The sequence below is a fragment of the Larus michahellis genome, chromosome 6 (assembly GCF_964199755.1).
Source record: "Larus michahellis chromosome 6, bLarMic1.1, whole genome shotgun sequence".
Lineage (NCBI taxonomy): Eukaryota > Metazoa > Chordata > Aves > Charadriiformes > Laridae > Larus > Larus michahellis.
In genome coordinates this window covers 4,304,723-4,328,055 of record NC_133901.1, presented here as the reverse complement: position 1 = coordinate 4,328,055, position 23,333 = coordinate 4,304,723, and the positions used below count along the sequence as shown (strand labels likewise).

The window sequence follows — 23,333 nt, the reverse complement described above, 5'->3', positions numbered from 1 at the left end:
TTTGTTTCATTAATCTACGGGCAACCTGATTTTTTGTATGCCATAGAGTAGTAAAAATTAGCTTTTAGTTCTTAAGAAAATTCAACTGTAAGCAATTAAATACAGCGGTAAACAGATTAAGCCTGAGAGCCTTGTCTTTAAGGACAATAACCATATAGTGCTACTAATGAAAATGCAATTGAACGTCCTTTGCTTGGATAAACACCCCTAACAGGATTGTTTAGTGTGCAATGATTTCATCTGACTAAGTGACTTCGCTGCGAATCAGCTTTAAAAGTAGATTTCTAATAAAGACTGACAAATTAATATTTATCTAGGCTGTGTGCTTAAACTCTCGGATCACAAAGAGACCAGAGCTGAGGATCCTTACGGCACTGATAGGCAACCGCAGTCTAACGCGGGTGAACGCAGCCTCTGTTTTGGATGGGGTATAACCAAGGGACTCTCACTTGAGTCCAGTTTTGCCAGTCACCCAAGCTTTAAAACGGAAGGAGGAGGATTTGGCCTGTTTGTCTGTCTCCTCATCGCTAATGAGTTCAGTTATAATAATGAGTTTCTTGTGCCTATGTAGTTGAAATCCAGTGGTTGACCTTTAGGAGGTGCAATGTCAACTCAGCAGCTTGAGATCTCTTTAGAAGATTAAATCTGTCAAGAAAAAAAGCTCTTCTGTGTATGTATCTTTCTTCCTGCATGTGAACCTTAAAAGCAAGGATTATAGACCCGCATCCACACTTAACACCCACAAAGCTAACCCTCTCTTTAAGATTTTTGTGCGCTGATTAGAGATCAGCTCAATTCTTTACAGGCAACAAGGGTCACTCAAGGAAGTGTCCCCCTACTTCAGGTGTGATAAGTTGGTTTGTTCTTTTTCTTTTTCTTTCACATCCCTTCTCTGCTGAGTGAAGTTACATAGTGTATGTAATAACACCCATACATTTAAGATTTTCTATCATCTAGTTATCAGTAGAAGTTATAAATCGGAGAATTCATCACTCTTAACTTTGCTCATGGTACCGTATATCTCTGCTGAAGTGTCTCTATGGATAAGACATGCTATATGTAGCTAAAAGACCCAGAGAATTATGTTCACATCAGTGAACATAAAAGTATCATCAAGTTTTTCTGTAATAACACTTTTCAGCTGAATTGGCCATGCTGTGACCTCTGTTAAATTTATGGGAATGAGAGATTTGAGGCTACTCCTCGGACTTTCAAGTTCTTGAAGGATTGTGAGAAGAAAAGAATCATTTAGGCATCCCTCCAGTATAAAGTGCTGCAATTCTGAGTTTCCTCGAGTCTTACTGCTGATATGAAGAGTTATGTTTAGACCTGCATAACCCCTCAGTTATCTTTGACAAAAACCAAGACATGAGTCTCTGTAAAGCATATCTGAGCAGATAAGGATTCAGAAAATATGTTTAAGCACAGTGAAGATTGGGTTCTGCCAGGTCTTCTCTAAGACACTTCAGAGTAAGAGTTCAAGGAAACGAATAATAACTCAACCTTTAATCTCCCAAAATCAGACTAATATTTTAAAGGGTTTTGCCTGCGTGTTTGACCATCTAGGTTGCATACTTTTTATGTCCCAAACTCTCTCCTGATTTTTGTGTAGCACTTCTGCAGTGGATCAATGCGTTTTGAGATAGACCACTCCACACTTGTTCCATACAAACAACAACAACATGCACCAAAAGGAAGAGCCAAATGAATTTTACAGAAATGGCTGCTTCTGTACTAAGCAGAAAGGTTATGAATATACAAAATACCCCTAGTGTCTGGTATTAGTGAGATGCACAATTAAATGCACTCACTGGTATGAGGGACTCTTTTGGTACCATTATGGACACCACTGGGAATGTTTGTGTTGGGTGAACCCTCTCAGTGCAGCCTGCCAAGCACATCACTGTTTTTCAAGCTCTGATGGAGATGATACCATTTTTTGTGTGGTTCTTCACCCTTTACTGTATTTTGCTGGAATTTCCTTTGAAAGGATGTTGTAGAAAGGTGGAGGCCCGTCTTTTCTCCCAAGTAATAGGACAAGAGGAAATGGCCTCAAGTTGTGCCAGGGGAGGATTAGATGAGAGATCAGGAAAAGTTTTTGCACCAAGAGGGTTACCAAGCATTGGAACAGGCTGCTCAGGGAAGTGGTGGAATCGTCATCCCTGGAGGCATTTAAGATGGGCAGACGTGGTGCTGAGGGACATGGTTTAGTGGTGGTTTTTGTCATTGTTGGGTTGATGGCTGGGCTCAATGATCTGAAAGGTCCCTTCCAACCTAGGCAATTCTATGACTCTGATAAAAGGACTTAGCCACGCAGCTGGAGAAGGACTGTTTCCTTGCCACTGTTGTCCTGTTTGCCGCTGAATATGGAGTCTGACTGAGCGTTTTTGGTGGGGGTGAGGCAAGTAGAGTGCCAGAAAGCACCCGAGAGAGCTCAATGGGGGAAGCTCCCAGGGGAGGAGTCAGGCAGGAAGGAGGCAGAGAGCTGGGATTTTGCAGCACAGATGGGGACGTGGAGAAGAGTCGTAGAAAGACTCACATTTGAGTTTCAAAGGGGAAAAGAAAAAGGAAAACTTCCTAGGGATCCAAAGGAGCCTCTGTAGCTACAGATTGTTGTAACTTTGGGAAACCCTGCTGGACTGAGAGCAAGGGAAGAAGAAAGTCTGTGTCATGCACAGACATAATGAGCAGGGAGGAGATTTGTTTGCAATTTTCATGTTTCGCCCAGCAGAACCGAGTTTGCTTTATCTTGCCGTAGTCTGCAGCCCAATGATGCTACCTTTGAAGATCAAAAGGGCTGTTGGTGTGTTTTGGAGTGCTTTAAGTAAAAGGTAAAAGCAGCTCCAGCTCACTCCTCTGAATACCTTAAGGTCTTGTCACCATTCAAATATAGATGTGGGCTTGGAAAGGCAGTTACATTTTTGTACCATTGAGAGTTTCTTTTCCCAGAGCTATGTTATACAATTATATTTTCATTCCAAACTGGCAAATTTGCGGTAACATCTTACCTTAGGCTTTGGTGAGCTTTTGGTCTGCAGAAATCTTGCCAATGCCTTAAAGGTTACAAGGGCTATGAAATTGAAGCAAACAACTTAAACACTTGAAGCTTTGCAGCCAATCTGGGGTTAAAAAACCCACAATGTACCATTTTATGTCCTTTACAAGCAAATCGAACAGTATTTTTTACTTTCAAACATAGTCTACCTGAGAGTACCCCTGTTAGTAGATAGGAATATTTTTCCAGAGACAATGTTAAAAAAAAAAAAATCCTGCCAAAGGATATTTAGACTTTCGTAGGGGCCCTTGTTACAACTGGAGGCCATCGTGCAGGTTTGTGTACGTGCCTCCTTTAGAAGACTGCTGAGTTATCCCGGCCGCAGAGTTACTAAGTATATAAATGAAAGGTAAGAAATGAAAGCATTACCTGCAATTTTTGTGTTAGTGGTGAACTGATGCTAGTTATGTTATGCTTTCACTGATAAAGGAGGTTTCTCTTGGAATATGTAGGACCCTATAAATACACGGCTGAAACCACAGTCGCATAAAGGATTGTGATAAAATACTTCGGCAGAAGTCACAGAACAAGTCTGTGACACTGTGAACTTGGCGTAGATCTTGTTGTGGTATTAAGGCTTTAATTTTGGCAGTAGCAAGCAAGGAAATTTTATGAGTAAAGACCTCCCGGGCATTAGCTAATAAGGAAGAGAAGAAAAGATCCCCCCCAAACCCCTCATGGCTTTGGTAAAGACCAATGGAAATTCTGATCGTTAAGGCAGCTTCCTAGTTAGCGTGTGCGTAATTTGGAAGAATAAAATTAGAGCTCTGGTGATCCGTACTTTGGCATGTTGGAACTGTTTTCACTGAAAGCAAGGTGAAAGATTCAGGTGTAAGAAACTGGCAATGGTCACAGTTTTACTAATCGCTACTATGGGTTTGGTTTATGTTAAACTCAGGAATACGGTTTGCCGTAAAGAAGGTGGTGCCCAATAGATATCCATCTAGGCGTGTGGATACAGATATATATCTGATAGCAAATTTAGCTTGGGAAAACAAGGAAATTTGGTCAAACGGTGTGTGGCAATGAGTTTCTTTGCCAAATTCCATGAGATCACCCGTGCTTTCTTCTGCCCGACTGAAGGGTTAAGAGTTGGTTTGAATACAGCAATAACCTCCTTGCCTTGCTGGAGCCGATTGCTTTGCTTTGCTTTTTTTTTTTTTTTTTCCCCTTAGCAGAGGAATGTTTAATCATGCCTTTCCGTTTTAAAGATAAATTTGCGGTTTTCCCCGGAGTGATTTTTAGAGTGGCTAATCAGAGGGACAAACCTGAAAAGGCAAGAAATACTTAATTAGTGCCTTTTCTTCTGACTAGCCAACACTCCTAACCAGATGCCTTCACTTCAGAGCCATCCAAGTCATCAGCCTGGTAGCGTCACTGCATCGCACATCAGGCACCTGGCAAGTTGAACGCTAACTGCATCCCAGAAAATGTCTGCTAAGGAAGGCTACTTCTGAAAATAACTTTCAAAACCTGATAGTGAGCCTCACACAGGGCTGAAAACAAACCGCTCTTTGCATATTGCACTGTAATCCAGCCCTTACAATTATTAGGCGCTATCAAAAATACTGCAGGAAACCAGCATCACAAAGAGCAAGTTAATGGCGGTTTTGTCTCAGTGGAGAGGGGAAAAAAAAAAGTCAGGATGGAGAATAAAAGGGAAAGGGTTTTCTCTCAATGATATTATTTCATGCAGCATAACTTTCCAGCTTCTGTTCAAAGTCATACTGACATCTTAGTATGCAATTTCAGTCAGCAGCGCAGGAATTGTATATAAACCCCTTGTCTTTATTGTTAATGAGATTTGTGTAAATAACTTGCTAGAACACATATTGAAAATATATAATTCACTACTAAATATGAACGCAGGCGTCAGGTAAGAAGAACAAAATTTACTAGGCTTCCTGCAAGGTGCTCTGCAATGGGTAATTCAAATAATATGTACGGATGGTATTTTTGGCATATTAGCTGCTGTATGCAGAGTTAGCACTGGATTCTGTAACAGTAATGTGTGCGCAGCACATATTTGCTGTCTGGGGGATATTATTGGTTACACAGTGCTGGCTGAGCGCCAAATACACCTCGGGTATGCCAAGTTATGAGAAACGATCCCTGTTCCTATTCAGAAAACCGCTATTTGCCAGAAAATCAGGGATCTGGTGAACATTGACTTCACCAGTTGGATTTCCCGGGCTGCTTGCCCTCGCCGTGGGGTCTGGTGGGGCGGGACTCAGTCTGCTCTCCCCATAGTTCCCTTGGGTTTGTCTTAAGCTCTGTCTATGTCTAGGCTTAAATTCCTCCTTTGGCTACAAGCAACCAGCCTTTTTGCAGGAACACAGAGGTACGTGGAAGGGACCTGGTGACCAGGTGGGGCAGAACGTTAGAGAAGTCCAAACCTAAATTTTATGCTCCCCAAAGGCTGACTGGTTTTGCATATCTGTCACTGGTTTGGCCCTTTTTGGAGACAAGAGCTCTCTGCAAAACTCCGATTCCAAGTGCCCACCAGATTTGGAGGATATAGCTTTTTAGTTTGTGCTCACTTCTAGGTGGATGCTGCTTTATAAAAATAAACTTGACGTGAATCTTTCCCTCCCACAGAAGATAACGATATTCCCTGCAGCACTCCTAAGCCTCAGTCATTCCTGTTTATTGGCCCAGCTTCAGACAAAGGCTTTACCTCCCTCCAGCACAAACTTAGGGGTCTTTCTCATACAGTAAATTTGCTTTAGAAGCATTAAATCAGGAACAAGGGGTTTAGGAAAATATCATCCATTTAACTTCAGCTTAATCTGTGTGCTGTGCTATAAATCTGTGCCTCTCATTACCAATCCCTATTTTATGGAGTGTTCCCGTTATCAGTACTGCCAGGGCGAGAGGAGTAGTCACAGAAGCAAAACAAAAAAAAATACAACAACCCAAAAGCTCTGTAATGAAACATATATTGTGGAATCAATATACTACAATAGGTTCTGAGGAACTTTATATTCTGTACCGCATACTGAAATCTCCTTTATAGATAGCCTTTTGTAACACGAAATTTGTCAGTCCTCCGCTCTGAGTCCACCCAAGATCAAGCCAAACCGAGGACGGTGTAAATATTCCACGTGAAAACCAAACAACCAGACGAAAGTCAAAGCTGTTACCAGTACCTCCTCTTGACAGGACTGTAGTTCAACATGCCCATTGGACTTTGAAGCAGGAGCATCAGTCTGTTGAGAGTGTTCACAGGAGGAGCTGGCCAAAAATGAATGTTTTTTTTGGAGGCAACTGTCAGCTGGTGTGATGTTACTATATTGTAGCAAGATTTTGAGAACTGTCATGATTGCTTGGAAAAAGCAATATAATTTCAGGCCAACTAATTTATTCCCTTTGATGCCAAGAGATTTGCTACTGCTAAGTCCAAACACAGAGATATCTCACTAGCGCTTTTATTAAGCGCTATGTGAAAGGTTCGCTCTGTTTTGATGGACAGGATTATTAGGGAAAAGCAATAATTTGCTGAAGCCTTATTTTCATGCCACTTCTGGATATGACGTTAAAGTTAGCCGTGAGGCCGGCTCTCCCCTCTCTCCCCACCTCAGGATGGTGTGGATTTGGTAAACTCCACCAAGAATCCTCTCAGCAGTATTGTCAGCATTAGAAACACAGCACACATCCATGCCTCAGGAATAAACAGAAATAGAGCTCTTCCCTAAAGTAACCTAACCAGAATTCATTCCCCCCTACTTTTTATTGTTTGGTTCACCTCTGTAAAGCTTTTCAGCATTTATATTCATTTTACACTGTCAAAAGCTGAACAGGAGTAAGATAACAAATGGTTCTGGTAGCAGCTGTCACCACCTACTGTCTGTGTATGCCTGTGTGAATCTCTAAATGGAAATAAAGTACTTTAATAACACATTTTCTCTAAACTGTCCTCACGGATAAAGTTACTCTCAAATCAGTCCATGAACGCTTTCCAATTCGGTGCCCACTTCAGGCTGCATCTCTGCCTCTCCTCTGCAGAGCCTAGGTAGGTATGCAGCAGTATGATTTAAAGACGTTTCAGACAGAAAATACTTTAACAGCACACCTTCTGTGGCTGCCGCTTGCCTGCATTAGCTGCTTTTGGCGTTTGAACCTTCTTCTGACTTGCCTAATATTCTTGCTATAAATTAAGCTGCTTGTCCATTGTGTTTTTTGCGCTGCCTTGGCTCTAGCCAGGAAGCACCCAGAGCCACAAATTAAGCATGAATTGCTCTGCCCTCCCTGTTCCTGTGCGATACCTTCCAGGAGCAGATGGCACCTGGGAGGATAAATACCTCCAATTTCTTAGGGCCCTGAACATAAAAGAAACTCTGCTTCGAAATGGGCTCTAAGGCGCTGCTTTGCATCAAGAGAGGTGAGGTAGCATCATACACTTGGGTTTGTCTGTTGTTGGGTATCACAACGCCTACGATACGTGCGGGGAGCTGGGGGGCTCAGGCACCTAAAGATTTTTGGGATGCTCAGCTTTCATAGAAACCCTTTATGAATCCTGCCCCAAGCCACGCCTGATGTTGACTGTTGAGCAGAAGGCTGAGCCCATGTCTTTCAAGATGGTCTAGTGCCTCCTCCAAGGCTGTCCCAAGTCTTGTCCCAAGTCTTTTTTCTTTTTTCCTCTTTTTATTTTTTTCCTGCGTTACCTACTGAGGAATCTACTCCATGGACCTTATCTCTGTTTATCAGTGATTGTAAAACATGTGGTTTGCATGTGTTTAGGTCAACGAGGCTTTTGATTGTAAGTGACAAGTGGTGGGCAATAATTATTTTTAATCAAATATACTGCTTAACATTTACAAAGTATGGAGAAAATATTTGGTGCTTCTGAGCACCTGTCACCTCCAGGTAAATAATTTAATAGCATGTGAGGAAGCCAATTAGAGTTAATTAGAAATTGACTGATCTACTTTGGCACCAAAATGATTGGAAAATATGGCCTGTCCTTTCTGGAACAGGGATTTTGCTCTCGTACACATACATGAGTGAGGAAATATATTGTTTTATGGTCTATATATGTACTATTCCTTTGAGGGAAAAAAGTATTTGATAAGCCAGGCATGTAACAGCAGTCCAGGCAAGAAGAACAGGGGCATGAATCCTTACAGACAAGTAGCCGTGCAGTTCCTCAGCTTTATTTCATGGTGATGGGCATGCTGGAAATGTCTAGAAGATTAACAGATTCAAATTCAGTGATCAAAAAATGGGAGCATGTCCAAATGGATCATTATAACAGATTCCCATCCTATCCCACAAGCTAAATTTGAGCCATCTGTAAGCTTCACATTCCTGGTCTAAAATCTTCTGCAGCCATAAAAGACAATAAGTATCAGTAGAAAAAGAAAAAAATCAATTTCTTGGCTTTGCAGCCTAAAAATATAGTGATGGGACTACAGGGAGAGAAAAACTGCTGATTATCAGGGCTTTTTTTTTCTCTCCCTTTTTTTTTTTTTTCTTTTTTAGGCAAGTTAAATGAGTAGGCCGTATTTAGGAAACTACTTTGTTGTTAGAGGTGAAAAGAATATTTCTAGAGAGTAAAGTCAGCATCTCGGGCTCGCTCAGGCTTTGGGGGATCAGTGACTGCCCTCTTTGATGTTCTCTGTCCAAGACCTACTGTACTCCCAGGAAGTTTCTAGAAGACCGGCACTGATGATAAGGTTAGGTAATTTATGAGTCTAATGTTTTAGCTCCAGAAATTTGCTGCTAAAAATAAATATTTAGCATTTCACACGCTCTCCCTTGAGGACTTTCATGGTGTTAAACTGTATGCAGTCCTTGCACAGCTCTTCTTCGTGAGAGGGGACAGGGAAAACTCGATAATAAAGTCCCGCTCTCTACCCCTCGCATTCCCCTGGACGACCAGGAATTACAGTCTCCGTGTTCCATAAAGCAAGGGGATATACAGCGATGGCTTCTTGGACCTCAAGACGCTTGCAAAAAGAGACAGTGTTGGGAGAGGAAGGGTGGGCAGAAACATGGCCGTGCCCTAGTCTTTCTGCAGCAGCTAGCACTGATCCAACGGTCACAATAAAGGAGGGCATCCAAATACCCTTCTCCTGCCGTGTTCCCAGGGCTGCCCTTGCAGCAATGCCTCTCAGAAAGTTGCCCGTGCTTTTCTACCGTGCTCTACCAGTGGATAGACTACTTAAGATGAACCTCTTTTCACATAGGTATTTATATAGGAAATACTCATTTTTTGCTTCTCATGTTATGAAGCTGATGGAAGGCTTGGTCGAACCACGCTGCCCAACTCTGTATTGATGTGCGGTTTTGTCCACGAGGCGCTAATGCCACAGCCGCTTTCAAAATATTAGGTTTTTGCGGATGTCGTTGCCTGGAAGAGGGAGCGTGGTCTCGACAAAGCCTTCTCTGCAAGCCGTGAATCACAAGGCAATGAGCCGCAGGAAAGGTTAATCTAAAAACTGAAGGTGCGCAAAAACGATGGCACTAATGTTTGTCTCCCTGCCATAGGAACGGTGCCCACAATAGCCATCTGTGGAAAATGGAGATATTCCAGCTTGTGGAAGGCACCACAACAGCACTCTGGTGAATTAATCACACGCTGTTTGAGGCCTTCACCTCACACGCGGGATGCATTTCGGGTCTCTGAGATATTCTACGCCGAAAGCTGTGTGCCGAGATACCGTGGACTTCTTTCTGTGCACAGCAGTCATGAACCTTTCTCATTTATTTTTTAATCATAGGGGAGGATTATTTTCAGAACAACAGGGTCTGAAATTTAAATTTGTGCAGGTTTTAAACAGGATGATGTTTCTGAAGTCTTTTACGCTCTCTGATATTAGGAGATTAGTTTGAGACAAGGTCTTTTGATCCTCATAAAGGTTTAATGTTATTTTGTAGCTAAGCTGCTAATAATTGGCTAGAGATTTTGTAGATATACTTATATGGTTTCCACTGAGGTTATAAGCTAAAGGATGATTTCTCATACCCTCCATATCCCAGCCCAGATGTTCAAGTCTTATTTTGTTATGTTCTAGCAGATGGATGCCAAAAATTTAGGGAAATTTACAGTGTTTCTCAATGTAGTATATATAATATAGCGTATTTTTGAGCTAGAAGGTAGAAGAGTGAAGACTATTGCCCCAATTTCTTCTGCTGTTTTCCTCTCTAGCAACAGAAAGTACTTAATTCTTAAGGTCTAATGGTGAGAGTTCTCCAAGGGAGCATTATTTTTTTTTCTCTCCCAGGCCAACTATAATGCAGCTGACTAACATTAAGTCCCTCCTGATTAATTTAATGGTAGCTAAATAGTGCAGAAATAGTGAGAAGCCCCCAATTCTTCTCTTGGTAACACTGCCTTCCCGATGTCTGCGGTAATCAGCAGCATGCCATCCAACATATAAAAGTCTTTAAATTAAACAAGCATTTCAGTTTTCCTTTCTGACTAATAATTTCCTTTTTTTAAATCCCAAATCCAGTGCTAGACATTCAGAACTGCCTATTATTTGCGTATCTGAAAAACAACATGGTCTAAAGAATGATAATACCACATGAATATATAGATGGGTCTAGAAAAGACATTTTGGCTTAGAGAGGAGCCAGGAAATGTTTGGTATTTGCAATGTGTCAGGTAGCAGTAACTTTAGTGATACTATTGAAAATTAACTCTATGCACAGGGTTTTCTGGATCACAGTCTCTAACTCAAAATGTTGTAATGTCAGACTAAAGGCTTAATTTCCTTCAGTCTGAAAAATGTCTGTAAACATTTTGCACCAGAAACCATAACTTTGAATTTTCTGACCTTTGAGCTTCTTGCAAATCGCACATCTCTTCACCCATGCAGAGGAGTTTTTATTTCTTCAAAAAGCAACGGGGGGAACAACCACAGTTCCGATCTCAGCAGCTTGGGTTCTCTGGTTTTCCCTGCACCGTCTCCAGTTTGCCTATATCTGAACAAATAGACAAATTGGAGACGATGCAGAGAAAAGCAACAAAAATGATACAGAGGTTTAGAAAACATGACCTGAGAGGAAATACGACGATGATTGAATTTATTTAATTCAGAGAAAATTGAAGAGAGATATGCCAAGAGGTTGCAAGTACAGAGAGAATAAGGTGGGTAACTGCTCTTCATGTCAAGTAAGCATCCAAAAAACATTATGGGCTGTTTTGCACCATGGAAGATTGGGAAAAACTTCCTATCAGCTTGCTGATATAGATGAGAAGTCTGTCTCACTGGAGATTTTTAGAAGCAGAGTGCAGAAGTGTCTTTCAGGGATATTCTGGTTTTTGCTTTCGAGGAGAGCTGGATTGAGAGAGTGCGAGAAGCCCCAGCCCTACAACTCCGTGATTTCCCAATCAGTCTGTCCACAATTCCAGGAAAGAATTCTTTAATCTCTACTTATTCTTTCACTAGGATGTCTACGAGCTAGCCTTTCCCTTGCCTCGTAGGAGGAAACAAGTACTCCTTTCTTCTCAAGTGACAAGTGTTTTTGTCCCCATCACAGTTCATTTCTAAAAGTAGGGAAAAAAATAAGCCTAAAAAGGATGTCACTTTCTAATTGTACTCGCTCGTTGCTATAATATTTATTGTTTTAAAATAAAATGCCTTCAGTATCATAGGAAAAAAAATATAGGAAGAGGATATTTGCTTGTCAACTGCAAACCTCTGAGGTTTTACAAATGCTTTTGAATGAAGTTTGGCAGCAGCGCACCGAAACAAGTGTAGTTGGACCCTTCTCCCTTTTTCAGGATGTCAAGTGCCCAGCTGAAGTGATTGGGGTCAGAGTGGAGACAAGACATTAGGGAGAGTCCAGAGAGTCCAGCTTGCAAGTCCTCTATTCTGATCACCAACCATATTCCTGTGAAGTGACAAGTGCATCACTTTTTATTCGTTTTGTTTTATTTATTTGAGAAGCAGACACTGGCCTTTAAAATCCTTACAGCTATGAAGAGTGTTTTTTTTTTTTTTTGCATCATGTATCACGGAAGAAGTCAAGGCCTCATCTGCACTGTAAATGTTAGCAGGCGGGTTAATTGTGAGGATACAGGGCATCTTTTAAGGTTTATAAGACAGCTATGCTCTTGGAGATACTGTTTTATCTGTTACTGTAGCCCTAATGCTACCTCTTTGAAAGCAGCCTTTGGCCGTGGAGTGCTACTATTTAACAGGTTTAACATTACTAAAAATTGAGATGCTGATGCCATTATTAAATTTCATTCTGCACACAAGCAAACAGTTTATCATAGTCTGTTCCCAGCAATTGTAATCCAATTTTTGTTATCTTACGTTGTTTAAAAAAGAGAGAGAGAGAGAGAAAGATACTGTACATCAATCTGATAAAAATGTTTAAATAACTGGTGCTTTTTTGTGATTATGTCGGTTTTACAGCAGCATTATGGAAACACGACAGGGTAACTAAAATCTGATTACGTCTAAGTCCTTGCCCATTATGTGATTATTATGAACCATGACTTCTACTGGCACATTATGAATTACATGGTCATAATACAAGGGATTTCCAATATAATTAACCGAGATTAGCAGCACTAGAGAAATCTGGGAATAATGATACAACTTTGAACAATCAGTTTTACTGTAAATGCTGCTAGCTCTGGCTTCCAGGAACCGAGAGGCTGGTGGACGTAACCGTGACCTACCTGCTGGGGTTTCCTACACCTCCTTTCTCTTCCCTGCCCCCGTGGAATTAATTGCAACCTTGCCAGAGTCTTAGGAACTCCCTCTTTTACTCTTTTCTTCTCACATTATACTGATAAAACTCGAGGCTGGCCAAGGTTTTCAAAAACGTCAAAGGTCTTTAGATACCTCCTTTGAGGGGGGCTCAGTCTGAAACTGGAAAGGGCTCTGGGTTTGAAAACACAGAAATATTACTGAAGAGCAGATCCGTTGAAGACAGCTCAATTTTGAGCACTTAAAGGCAGAGAGTCATGAAAATCACAGATTAGTTTCAAAGATCATAGCCAAGGTCATATTATTTCTTTAGTATCTCAGGCAGGCAAAAAGTCTTTCTTTCCACAAAAAAACCCCAGGTCTTAGCTGCTGAAGAGAAAGTGTCCAGAGGGGGTTGGTCACTACTGGACCTTTCCTTTCTCATGTAAAAAAAAAAAAAAAAAAAGGATTTCTACACAAATCTGGTGGCCATCTTCTGGCTTCAGAGTCAAAAAGGGAAACAGAGCGCATGATGGAACTGCCGTAGGGGAAAAAAAAGAGACTAAATGGACCTGCTGTTTAAAGAAAGGATTAAACATTTCACCCAGTAGTGCATGGACAGCTGGGGTAGGGTGGGAACTCCACGGATTATTGAGATGTTATTTGTCCCTGATAGAGCTGCGATTAAAAAGAGGAGCATTTTTTTTTTTTTTTCACTCTATGGAACTTAAATTTCTTCCATATGTAAATACAGTTGAAGACCTGGAGAAAAATACAAGATCACCTGAGATTTTTCTGCCTCAGTCCAGTGCCTCCCTCCTTCTAGGAATTATTTATAGCTCTTAATTTTCAGATTTCACGTGAAATGGCCTCTGAGGATTTTTATTAAACCATACGCATCCCAGGCTTGTGCTCTTTGCTCACTTAGATATTATTACACCCAGTCGGTACGATGACAGCCTTTCATTTACTTTGCTACGGTGATCGTACTTCTTTAACCCCCCTACCTCCAGTGCTGCTGAGAACTGCTCCGCTGCCGCCTTGTAGTTCTTCTGCCTGTAGCACGTGCTGGCTTCCCACAGCGTCCTCTGAAGCTCTTTGTCAACCCAGGGCAAAGAGCTGCCATCGGCTGCTCTCAGGGCAGCTGCTTTTTTAGACCGACGGAGCGCTGAATGTTTGCTTGTAGACAGCACAGGCCCAGCAAACTCGAAGGGAATGTCCTCCTCATCCGTGTAGACCAACTCCGTTTCTATGTCCATTAGGCTTTTCAGAGGAATATGCGCCAGAGGTGTCGGGATTAGCTGATTGTCAGTCTCTATTAGCTGATTGTCAGTCTCTAACGTTGTTTCTTCTTTTTCCACAACTAGTTTTTCATTGTTTTCTGATTTCCGCTTACGGCTTTTTCTGTTTACGTCATTACTTTGTTTTCCCTTTTTTTCCTCCTTGTTCTCTGCCATTTTTATTCTCTTCATTTTATTTTTTGCTGCTCCATCCCCAAGGTGTTTTTTGACCTCTTGCCTGGCTTCTGGAATACCATTCAACTTGCTTGCTGCTACCTTTGTCTTTTTCCTATTATGCATTTGCCGAGAGGTTCCATTCTTGCCATCCATGCTCGTGAGATCTTTTTGGAATTTCACGTTGCTCTCTGGTGCCACGACTTGAGCAAAGAAAGAGTCCTAGGAGAAAATGTAGAAAAGTTAAGAATACTCGAATGTTGCAAAGCCAAAAAAAGCACGTGCAAGCTTTCTCCACCAGGCGTGTTGTAGGCACCATTATGAGAGAAAGCTCTTCAATAGTCAGTACACAGAATATCAGACTGGCTGTGATTACTTGCCTGTGTAAACGTTCAAGGCACCTTAAATATTTTTGATAGCTCTTGGTAACGGAAGTTTGTTCATGTAAAGTAATGCCAGTTTGTTATATCTGCACCAAGAAGGGAAAAATCTGGCTCTTAATCAAAAGAAAAACAACCCAAGCCCTGTGACTGATTGACTCGCATTGTGTGCTGTTACGGGATGCAAAAAAATCACTGTGGCCTGATTTTTGAGAGGTGGTAAGTACAGTGAGTGAGGTCAGAGAGGGGTGTTCAAAAATCAGGCCGAGTGGATGTTTCCCCGAGGGGCACAAGCTCCAAGTGGGGTCCTAGCTCCAGCTGCATTTGAGCAAAATTCAGATACGGATTTGGGTCTCAAAGCCATTGTCTATTGAACCATCTGCCAATGACATGAGTTAACCCTCCCCTGGTAGTTAACAGCCTAATTCTCACTTCAGGGAGCCGCTAGTGGATCCAAACTGGTACAAGAAGGCGCAGAATCAAGTTCATAAGCCTCCTCTCAATACCAGTTCCTGTACAACAGCAACGGTGACTTGAGCTGCATTGTCAACCGATAATTGTGCTCAGATTCAATGGAAATGTTGATTATTTTTTTTTTCATCTGCCCCTGCTGACTTCACAGTGAAAAGGTGGAAGGCACAGGTAATTTTCTTCTCAGGTTTTCCGTCAATTATGAAAAGTTTAATTGTAAATAGCTGTAATGATGACTGTCTTTCAGAATGGCTTGTTAAGCATAAACACTCAGCCTTAAACCTTGCGCTATTGTTTAACAGACCTCCACACATTTAGTGCCAGTATAACGTACGCAACTTACAGGTACAGATTGTACAGAGGAAAGATACATAATAAACGCATTTCTGTTTGGCCAGAAACGGATTTCAAACAATAAGCAGCTTGTTGAGTTTTAGTGAGGGCTCTACAGTGCGCACTGCTGCGCTGGTAAAAGCTGCTGGAACGCGTCCTGGGTGCTGTGGTACCATGAACGTTTACTGTTTAGCGCAATGGGCATCAGGCAACGGGCAGGAGTTCATAGAAAGGGATCAAGGGAAGAGGTGACGGCATTTTAGGCCATATGAGAAGCTGATATGGAATGTTAATGTAAATAGGTTTTCAGATCTTTGTCAGGTTCCCCCCCACCTCCCCTGGCTAAGCCAGATTGCAGCCAGGGCTGTCACCAGCCCTGAAGCAGGGAACCTGTTGATTTTTGACATTTGCTCGCAACCTCCTCGCTGAAAACTTTACTGTAGCGGAACTGCCTGTGGAGAAACTTATTCCTCCTTCCATGACTGCAGGAGAAGGAGCGAGAGGTGAGGGGATAATTGTGTGATTTAAAGTAATTTCAGCAGACTTTTTTCAGCAATGTGCTGAGCAATCACAACTCCTACTGAGTTCAATGAGGATGGAAAACCACTGGCCCTTCCCAGATAGTGCTCCGCACTTGTCAGAATAGAGCTCAGAGGAATCATATTTATAGCAAGCTATTTTGAATGGCAGCAGTAAAGCAGCTGGAAAAGGCTAATGTACTTGCATCTGGCAGCAATTTTACCTGTTTATAAGACATTCAATCCCTTTTTAAAACAAACCATAGCATAGTCTAAAGATTGGAAGCCGCGTTTTTCAGTGCTGGCTTCAGCACTAGGTAATTTAGGAAATTACGATTTATCTTCGCTCTGCAGCAGAGCAGAGATGCTCCAGCCAGCCCCAGCTGAGGCGATGAGCCTGATCATCCCGGTGCCGTGTCATGCCAACATAATGGTCACATGTGGGACCTGTGATGGACCTCCACATGGTTCCGCAGTTAACGGCTATCTGAGATTCTGGAGGGGGGGAACACAGGGGTCTCACAGCCTTGTGGGTGGTCTGTTCGCTGAAGGTCCTGTAGAACTCCAGAAAACAAGATTTAAGTGCCTACATCAGATACAAGTTTGCAGGAATCTTCCTCTGCGCAGCCATATAATACCGAGGAGCCCTCAAGGAAAATCGATGGACTCTTCTCCTCACCAGAAAACTCACAAAGGCAAAGCCCTGTATCTGATGGGGGGTTGATATCAGCCTGAATGGGAAATTGGCTGGACCAAACTGTTTGCCATGAGACTGTCTTAAGAAATATAAAATAATTTGCCATGGAATAAAAAGAAAGCAGAGCATAAACTGTGAAATACGGACCAATAATTCTTTAATCACTTACAGACATTTTTCTGGTGGACCAGCACCTGAAATGATCTTTGCTGTATCAAGTGGATTTATACTGCTCCTATTGTATTTTTAGGTATTCAAGCTGATTAACATGACTTTGGGTTGTGCAATGGAAGCACGTTATAACTCAGGCAGGCTCACTTTAATCACTGCCTCAATAAAAAAACACTTCTAGGGAAAAGCTTTTAGAAAATCATTATCTTTGTCAGTTAAGTGTTTTCCTGAGACTTTGGTTAAAATGACTGTTTTTTATTTTGGAAACGTTTACTGTAAAATGCTTCTAATGAATCACTATGCAGGGGAATATAGATAGACAATTTAGCGCTATAGTCAGAAGGAAACTACTCTAAATTTGTGACCTCTCAGGAATGATCTTCCTGATTAGTCATAAGCAAGTTCAGCTTTCTGCATATTTGAGGGTTAAGCTTTGCCGAGAGACCTCTGCCCGTGGCACTGCCAGCCACTACAGCGAAGTATTTTGTTGGATCTGTTGGTAAGGAAACCACATCTTTCCACATGGAGAGGGTTACATGAAAAAAATATAAATGCAAAGAAACATAAGATCATTTATCTTTTAAAATCTTCTAGTTTTTGTCTGTTGATTTCCCAAGGTAATCCTTCTTGGGGAGAGTGGCCTGCCTACTAGATAACGTAACCTTCCTTATGTGCATGATCTTATGAACCCTATTACTTACGCTTTTGTTCTGTATCTAGTTTGATTCTGCTTTCAACACCTTCCCCTATTATCTCACATCAGATTAGAGAAGAACCTGCTGATAAATCCCCCTGGCACTTCAGCTGGCACCTAGTTGTTAAATTCCTTGCCAGTTCTTTGATGAGCCCTTTTTTCTTCAGAATCTAAACTTTGATTTCAACCAAGAAAGCTTCTGCCCTTACGGTTGTGAAGTAAAACCTTTCTAAACACCAAAGACTGCAGTGCTATCCCCCCGAATCTGCATATAGCAAGGCAGAACCACTGGGCTACATTCAACACCGATTTAAGTGGAGGGACAGGAGAGAGAAATTTCTTCTAGTAGTTCTCAGAGGGGATTAAGCTGCCTTGAAACTGAACCATCACATCATCATTACACGCTCTTTGAGACATGAATTCTGTGGGGCTGCGCTTCAGGGAAAGGTCTGTCTCCCAATTTCGGTCAAAATCTTTCAGTAGACAGCACAAGTCGCCGTTTCTGAGGATCACAGCTGCCTTTTATGGTAGAGGCTGTGGAGAAAGAAGCAAAACCAAGGAGCGGTTCCTCAGGGCTGGCCTGCTGGATCGTAGGCTTTCATGGTTTGGAGGTCAGGGGGGACAGTACGGCAGCTAGGAAGCAGAAAGGGGACTTGGTGATCATTTTTCTTACTCTGAGCCAGGTCCCTTACACTGACCATGCGACAGCGGTCCAAGTGGACCCATGCTCTGATAACGTGTGTGCCCCACGAACGCCTTGCTAAAACTCAGAGACAAATTAGGCATCAGATTTGGAGAGAGAAATAATTCTGTCCCTCCCCACCCCCATCAGAACTGGCAGAGATTTCTGTTGTCACTGTTTTGTTTTATTTCCACTTCCTCTGCAGCATAAGGTACAAGCTGCCTCGTTCAGGATGCTCTGGTTGTACCTCATCTGCTGTCCCAGAAGCTCTAGTCATTAGTGGTCCATCTGTATTTTGTGCTCTCTGCTGTGAATGTTCAACGCTGCACGGTTTCTCGAGGATAACATCACAACATTTTTCAGCCAGAGCATGACTGTATCTGCAACACGCACGCATTTTGTGGAAAGATACCCCATCTGTCTTTCAGGGAGCTCACTTGGGTACCAGCAGCCGCATCGTTGTGTTAGCCTGGCACCCCACCACGGCTAATTCACCCTGCTAGAAGATACATATAATGACAACGGCTGTATTGGTATACTACTCAGGCAGTGATGGGACTTTTCCAGAAAGTTATAGGAACCGAACTCTTTCATCTATAATAGTCTTTTTCTCCCAGAAGGCCATTTGAAATCACAGGGCAGTCATCTGTTACAGTTCATTTCAGTGCAAATGTTGGAACAGGCGAAACTGCATCCAAAACTATGGAGCAAGTCTAAGAAAATTATACCACTGGTACTTGTACAAGTGTTATCCCACTCCTTCAATGTCCTCTAGTACAGACAGAGAAATATAGTACTATAAAAAACACATCCAAAGCCCCACAACAGACAGGTCATTAGCTGCCCTCCTCTATAATAATTTCACTTATATTGAATTCCAGATATCCTGATCCATCTCTAAGGTGAGGATGCTCCAGTTTTATCACTTAAAAATGAAGCAAGATTTATCTGTATTAGATTTACAGACGGACTTTCTGAATGAGCATGTGCGCCGACGACAGCTATGCTGAGATCTGAACTGGAGATTTTTCCAGTCCATCTTTCAGCGGGATGACTTTTTAAGCACTTCCTTTACTGCTGAATACCACAAAGGCTCAGACAATCTATTGATGACGAAGGTCAGCACCTTCTTAGCAGCCCATAAAGTGAGTCTCTCACAATCAGGATTCAGACTTTTTAAGATTCTAGCCATTTCTTTAGGCAATGAAGCAACCTAGTTCTTTTATCTTGCTATTTTTATTGTTTGAAAGCCTGAGTCACATCTGATCTTTTTTATTTTTAGTTTCCTTTTGGGGGGAAAGAAAAAAAAAACCACCTTAATGTATCTTTTTTTGTTCAGTACTCTTATTTCTTTGTGATAGACATAAGTAATGGCCCATTCAGTGCAAAATCAGAACTCCTTACGTTTTTCTTGCTGTGATAAGGGCACACTTGCCATTATTACAGCTGCATTGTCCACATTGCTGCAGTAAAGGTTTTGTCAGCACTTCCACTCTAAATACTGTTTTCACTCATCGTATTTCACCTGTTTATAAAAAATAATAATAATAATAAATTGGGCTCTGGGCTGAAATTTGGCAAGGGTAATCGTGGGTTTTTTCATAGTAGTTTGCAGGGTTTTAACCATATTATCCTAATTGCTCTTTGAAGCTGAAACTCACATATTAATTGTTTATGTGGTGCTGAGTACAACAAAGCACTAATCTCATTAGGCTATAGACATAAGAGAAATATTAAGCTGTATTATAATTACGGCTCACAGCTATCAGATAGCTAGTTCACTAGACACTCTTATGCAAAGAAGTAAGCTTAGGCTTACCGTTGTTCAAAGTACCACAAATCCAATTCCTTCTGTTACTCACAATAGCTTATGGAACTTAACTAAAGTTGAAGGTAAATATGACAGAAACAGAATGTAAGAAACAAATCCTGGTTAAAATCCGTAACGTGCCTTTAAGGATAATGTGCGAAAAGAAATAGGAAGTACAATTAAAATAACCAAGAGAAGTTTTTCACAAGGCACGTTAATAATGTGGTTGTCGTTGCCTTCTGGAGCAGTCCTTAAATGCGGAAAGGAAAGGGTAGCGTGAAGATCACTGTCACGTGTCCAGGAATCCAAGCGCCTTCTGTGAAATAGTTGGGCATTGATTGGGGAAAAAAAGGAAAAGAGATAAATCCCTATTCCCAGCAGCTTTGGATAGTCTTGGATAGTAATGGGATCTGCTTCCTCCCTTTCCTGAATCTTTTCCCTTCTTCACTCTATGTTTTGTCTGTCCTATCTTTCATGCCGGCCTTTCTTGAGGTAAGGCTATAGACAGCAGCGGGCCTGTAGAGCGAGCTTGAGTGATTTAAGAGGCTGCTTCTCCCGGCTGGTCAATACTACCCTTCTCTTCTACTGCTGCAGCTCCTAGTGCATTTCTGTGCAAATCAAACCGGTTTAGGGCAAACAGATTCACAGGAGTACCTGGAATCTGAGCTAATCCGTTCGATTAGGCACTGAAGCAGGCTGGAAATACACGCCGTGAGCCAGGAGTACCCAGTATGGCAGCCACGGGAGAGGAGAGAAAGAGAGGGCCATAGGCAGAATGGGAGAATTTCTGCTCTGTCTGTCTTCTCCAGCGAAAGCCCATCATATGTATTTCTTTGGTTTGCTGGTTTAGCCGAGACAACATGCTTTGGCACATGGCTGCCAAGCTATAACCAGCATTAAGGCAATTTTTTTAAGCTTTGAGGCAGCGTCTTAAAGGATTATAGTAGTCACTGAATTGGGCGAGCCAATCTCACAAGGCAGCTAAAACAAAGCTCTTAATATTTTCCGTTTCTTTGGGGCTTCTCCCCCTCCATGTATTCTTTAAAGTACCGTTTTAAAACTTTATATTATTGCGTATCGCAGCAAAAGTTAACTGCCAACAATTTAACACAAAATTAGGGGCCTCAATTAACTGTTTATTGCTGTAGAGACGCACAAGGATCCTATTGACAAGTTATTTCAATAAAATTAGAGCTGTAAAAGGACAGTAGGCTAAAAAATACGATTATAAATCAAAACCAAGAAGGAACCAGAATTGCCCCCAGCAGCATATCTCAGGACAGCGAGGCAAAGCAAATACAGAAAGGAAGCATCGGTGATTAGAACCTGGAAGAAGGAAAAGGAAGATTCACTACATGGCAAGGGCTCGGGATACGTGGTTGGTAACTAGTGCGACTAAGGAAAAATGAAGAGAGAGAAACTGAGGATGTTTTCTACGTATGTTTTTTTTAGGCAGGGTGTAACTGTCTTCCTTGCACTCCCTCCTAGTGAAATGCTTCCTCTAAAAGTGTGGGAGAAAAATACTGAGAGACAAAAGAGACAGCAGGGAAAGCATTTCAGCTCTGCGTAATGATGTCATCCTATTAGCACAAAGCCCTGCATTGTCAATTAGGAAAAAAAGGTCAACGCTGTGTCTGACGGGGATGTGAAGCCTGGCCAGCCTTCCTTGATTGGATTCAGCAGCTCAGCACTGCGGGAGCAGAGCAGTTCATTTTCATAGCTAAAGGGCCACCGAGAGGAAAGAGGGAGAGAAAACGGAAATTTTGAAATGGCAAAGGTTTCTACAGTAGGCTCCCGAAAAGTGGACTTGTGAGAACAAGCAATTCTTCTGTGCGAGGAACAAGGATGTACGTGTGTGCCTAAGGTATAAACAGACCAGTGAGCTTAGGGTAATCCCTAAATGAAAAGGAATGCAAAGATTGGTCCTACAACTGAGACGTTGTGCTGAAAAAGCTTGAGATTTTATTTATTTATTTATTTATTTATTTTTATTGTACTGCAATATTTCCTAATTCTGTTGGGAAGACAAGAAAGCAATTTTTGAAGAGATTACAAAGCAAACGTCCAAGTGTCCTACTTGCTCTCACTCTGGAGGAGATGAAGAACTATTGATTTTCTGAAAAGATTGCTTTGAAATGGTGGGAGCTGAGTACTTCTAAAGGACGAGTGCAGAGGGGCAAAGTTTGGTTTAGGAGGGCTGCCGCAGACTGTGCTGTGGGCTTGATTAGATCTGCCAACGTGCTATTAAGAGGTCTGCATCTCCAAACTGCTCTGGGCAGCCGGGCTTCCAGGATGAGGCAGGAATTCAAAGAGAGCTCAGAGTACAGAGAGAGCTCTCTTTCACTTTACAAAATAATCACATTCCTATGGGACCAGGCCCTAGGAAAGCCCAAACCTAAAGGAGACGTTTGCAGACCTATAACGACTTCCATTAGCTATTGTGCGGTACACAAAACATATCAGCCATCAGATCCGCAGCAAAGAAGGTGCCTGACACCTCGCCCTGGCACTGAGATCAAAACACACAGCAAGAGAGCTGTGGATACAGATCCCTTTCTTGCTGTAGCTATACCAGACAGACAGGTTACTGTGATCAAACCCAACCCTAGCTCCTGGTCAGCATCCCAGGATGGGTGTCCCTTTACTGTCCCTTCAGTTCTGCTCATTAGCTCACGTTCATTGAAAAGAAATATATTGGATGATATCTACATCTTAGCTGTTGGTGTTTCTGTTCACCAAATGCAAAACTCCACCACTACCTCTTGTGATGTTTTATACGGTAAAACGTTAGCTGCAGCACCCAGGCTCCTTACGAGGACCACCCCACTTGAACAACTTTGGTAGCGATCCTGCCTTTCGCTGGCACTAACTATGTAAGTAGAATGCAGCCGGGGTGTACAGAAACTTGGCAAATCAGTGCTGGAACTTCACAGGTCACCAGTTTTATTGGACATTTAGTAAATAATCTACTATCTTTGTGTGCCTAATTCTTTGCTCTAGTACTAACACAAGAAAGCTCCCCAAATCAAAGTCAACCAAAAGGAGCAACAGGGAGAAAAGGAAGGCATGAGAATGGGAAAAAGAAGAAAAGGAAGTCACCAAGTAGGGAGAAACTAAGAAAAGGTTTAAAAAGGTCATAATCTCAAGATGCAAAGTGAATTTTAGTGGTTTGAGGGCCTGGATTCCTTCTGAATGTCCTTCCATATTGCTCTGCTTCCTCGTAGGAGGAATCTCCCTAGATAGATGTCATTAACTGGAATTCCTTTTTCTCGTCTTTTGTTGTTGTGGCTTTTATTTCTTTGGTGCTGCTGTTCTTTATGATGGTTGTATCTGATTTCCAAGGTAAGAGCAATAAATGAAAGAAAAAGTGTAAAACCAGTACACAATGCAGGGTGAGGGAACAAGGACCCATCAGCGG

The 23,333-nt window shown here is 42.0% G+C and overlaps 1 protein-coding gene across 1 annotated transcript in view; it reads right to left on the bottom strand.

Annotated features, from left to right (window-relative positions):
- Positions 1-14,373, bottom strand: part of SPATA16 (spermatogenesis associated 16) — an 81,886-nt gene extending 67,513 nt beyond the window's left edge. The window contains exon 1 of the mRNA XM_074589960.1: positions 13,713-14,373. Coding sequence (XP_074446061.1) covers positions 13,713-14,315 — 603 coding nt within the window. The 5' untranslated portion in view covers positions 14,316-14,373. The remainder of the gene's footprint in view (positions 1-13,712) is intronic.
- Between the last annotated feature and the right edge of the window lie 8,960 nt (positions 14,374-23,333).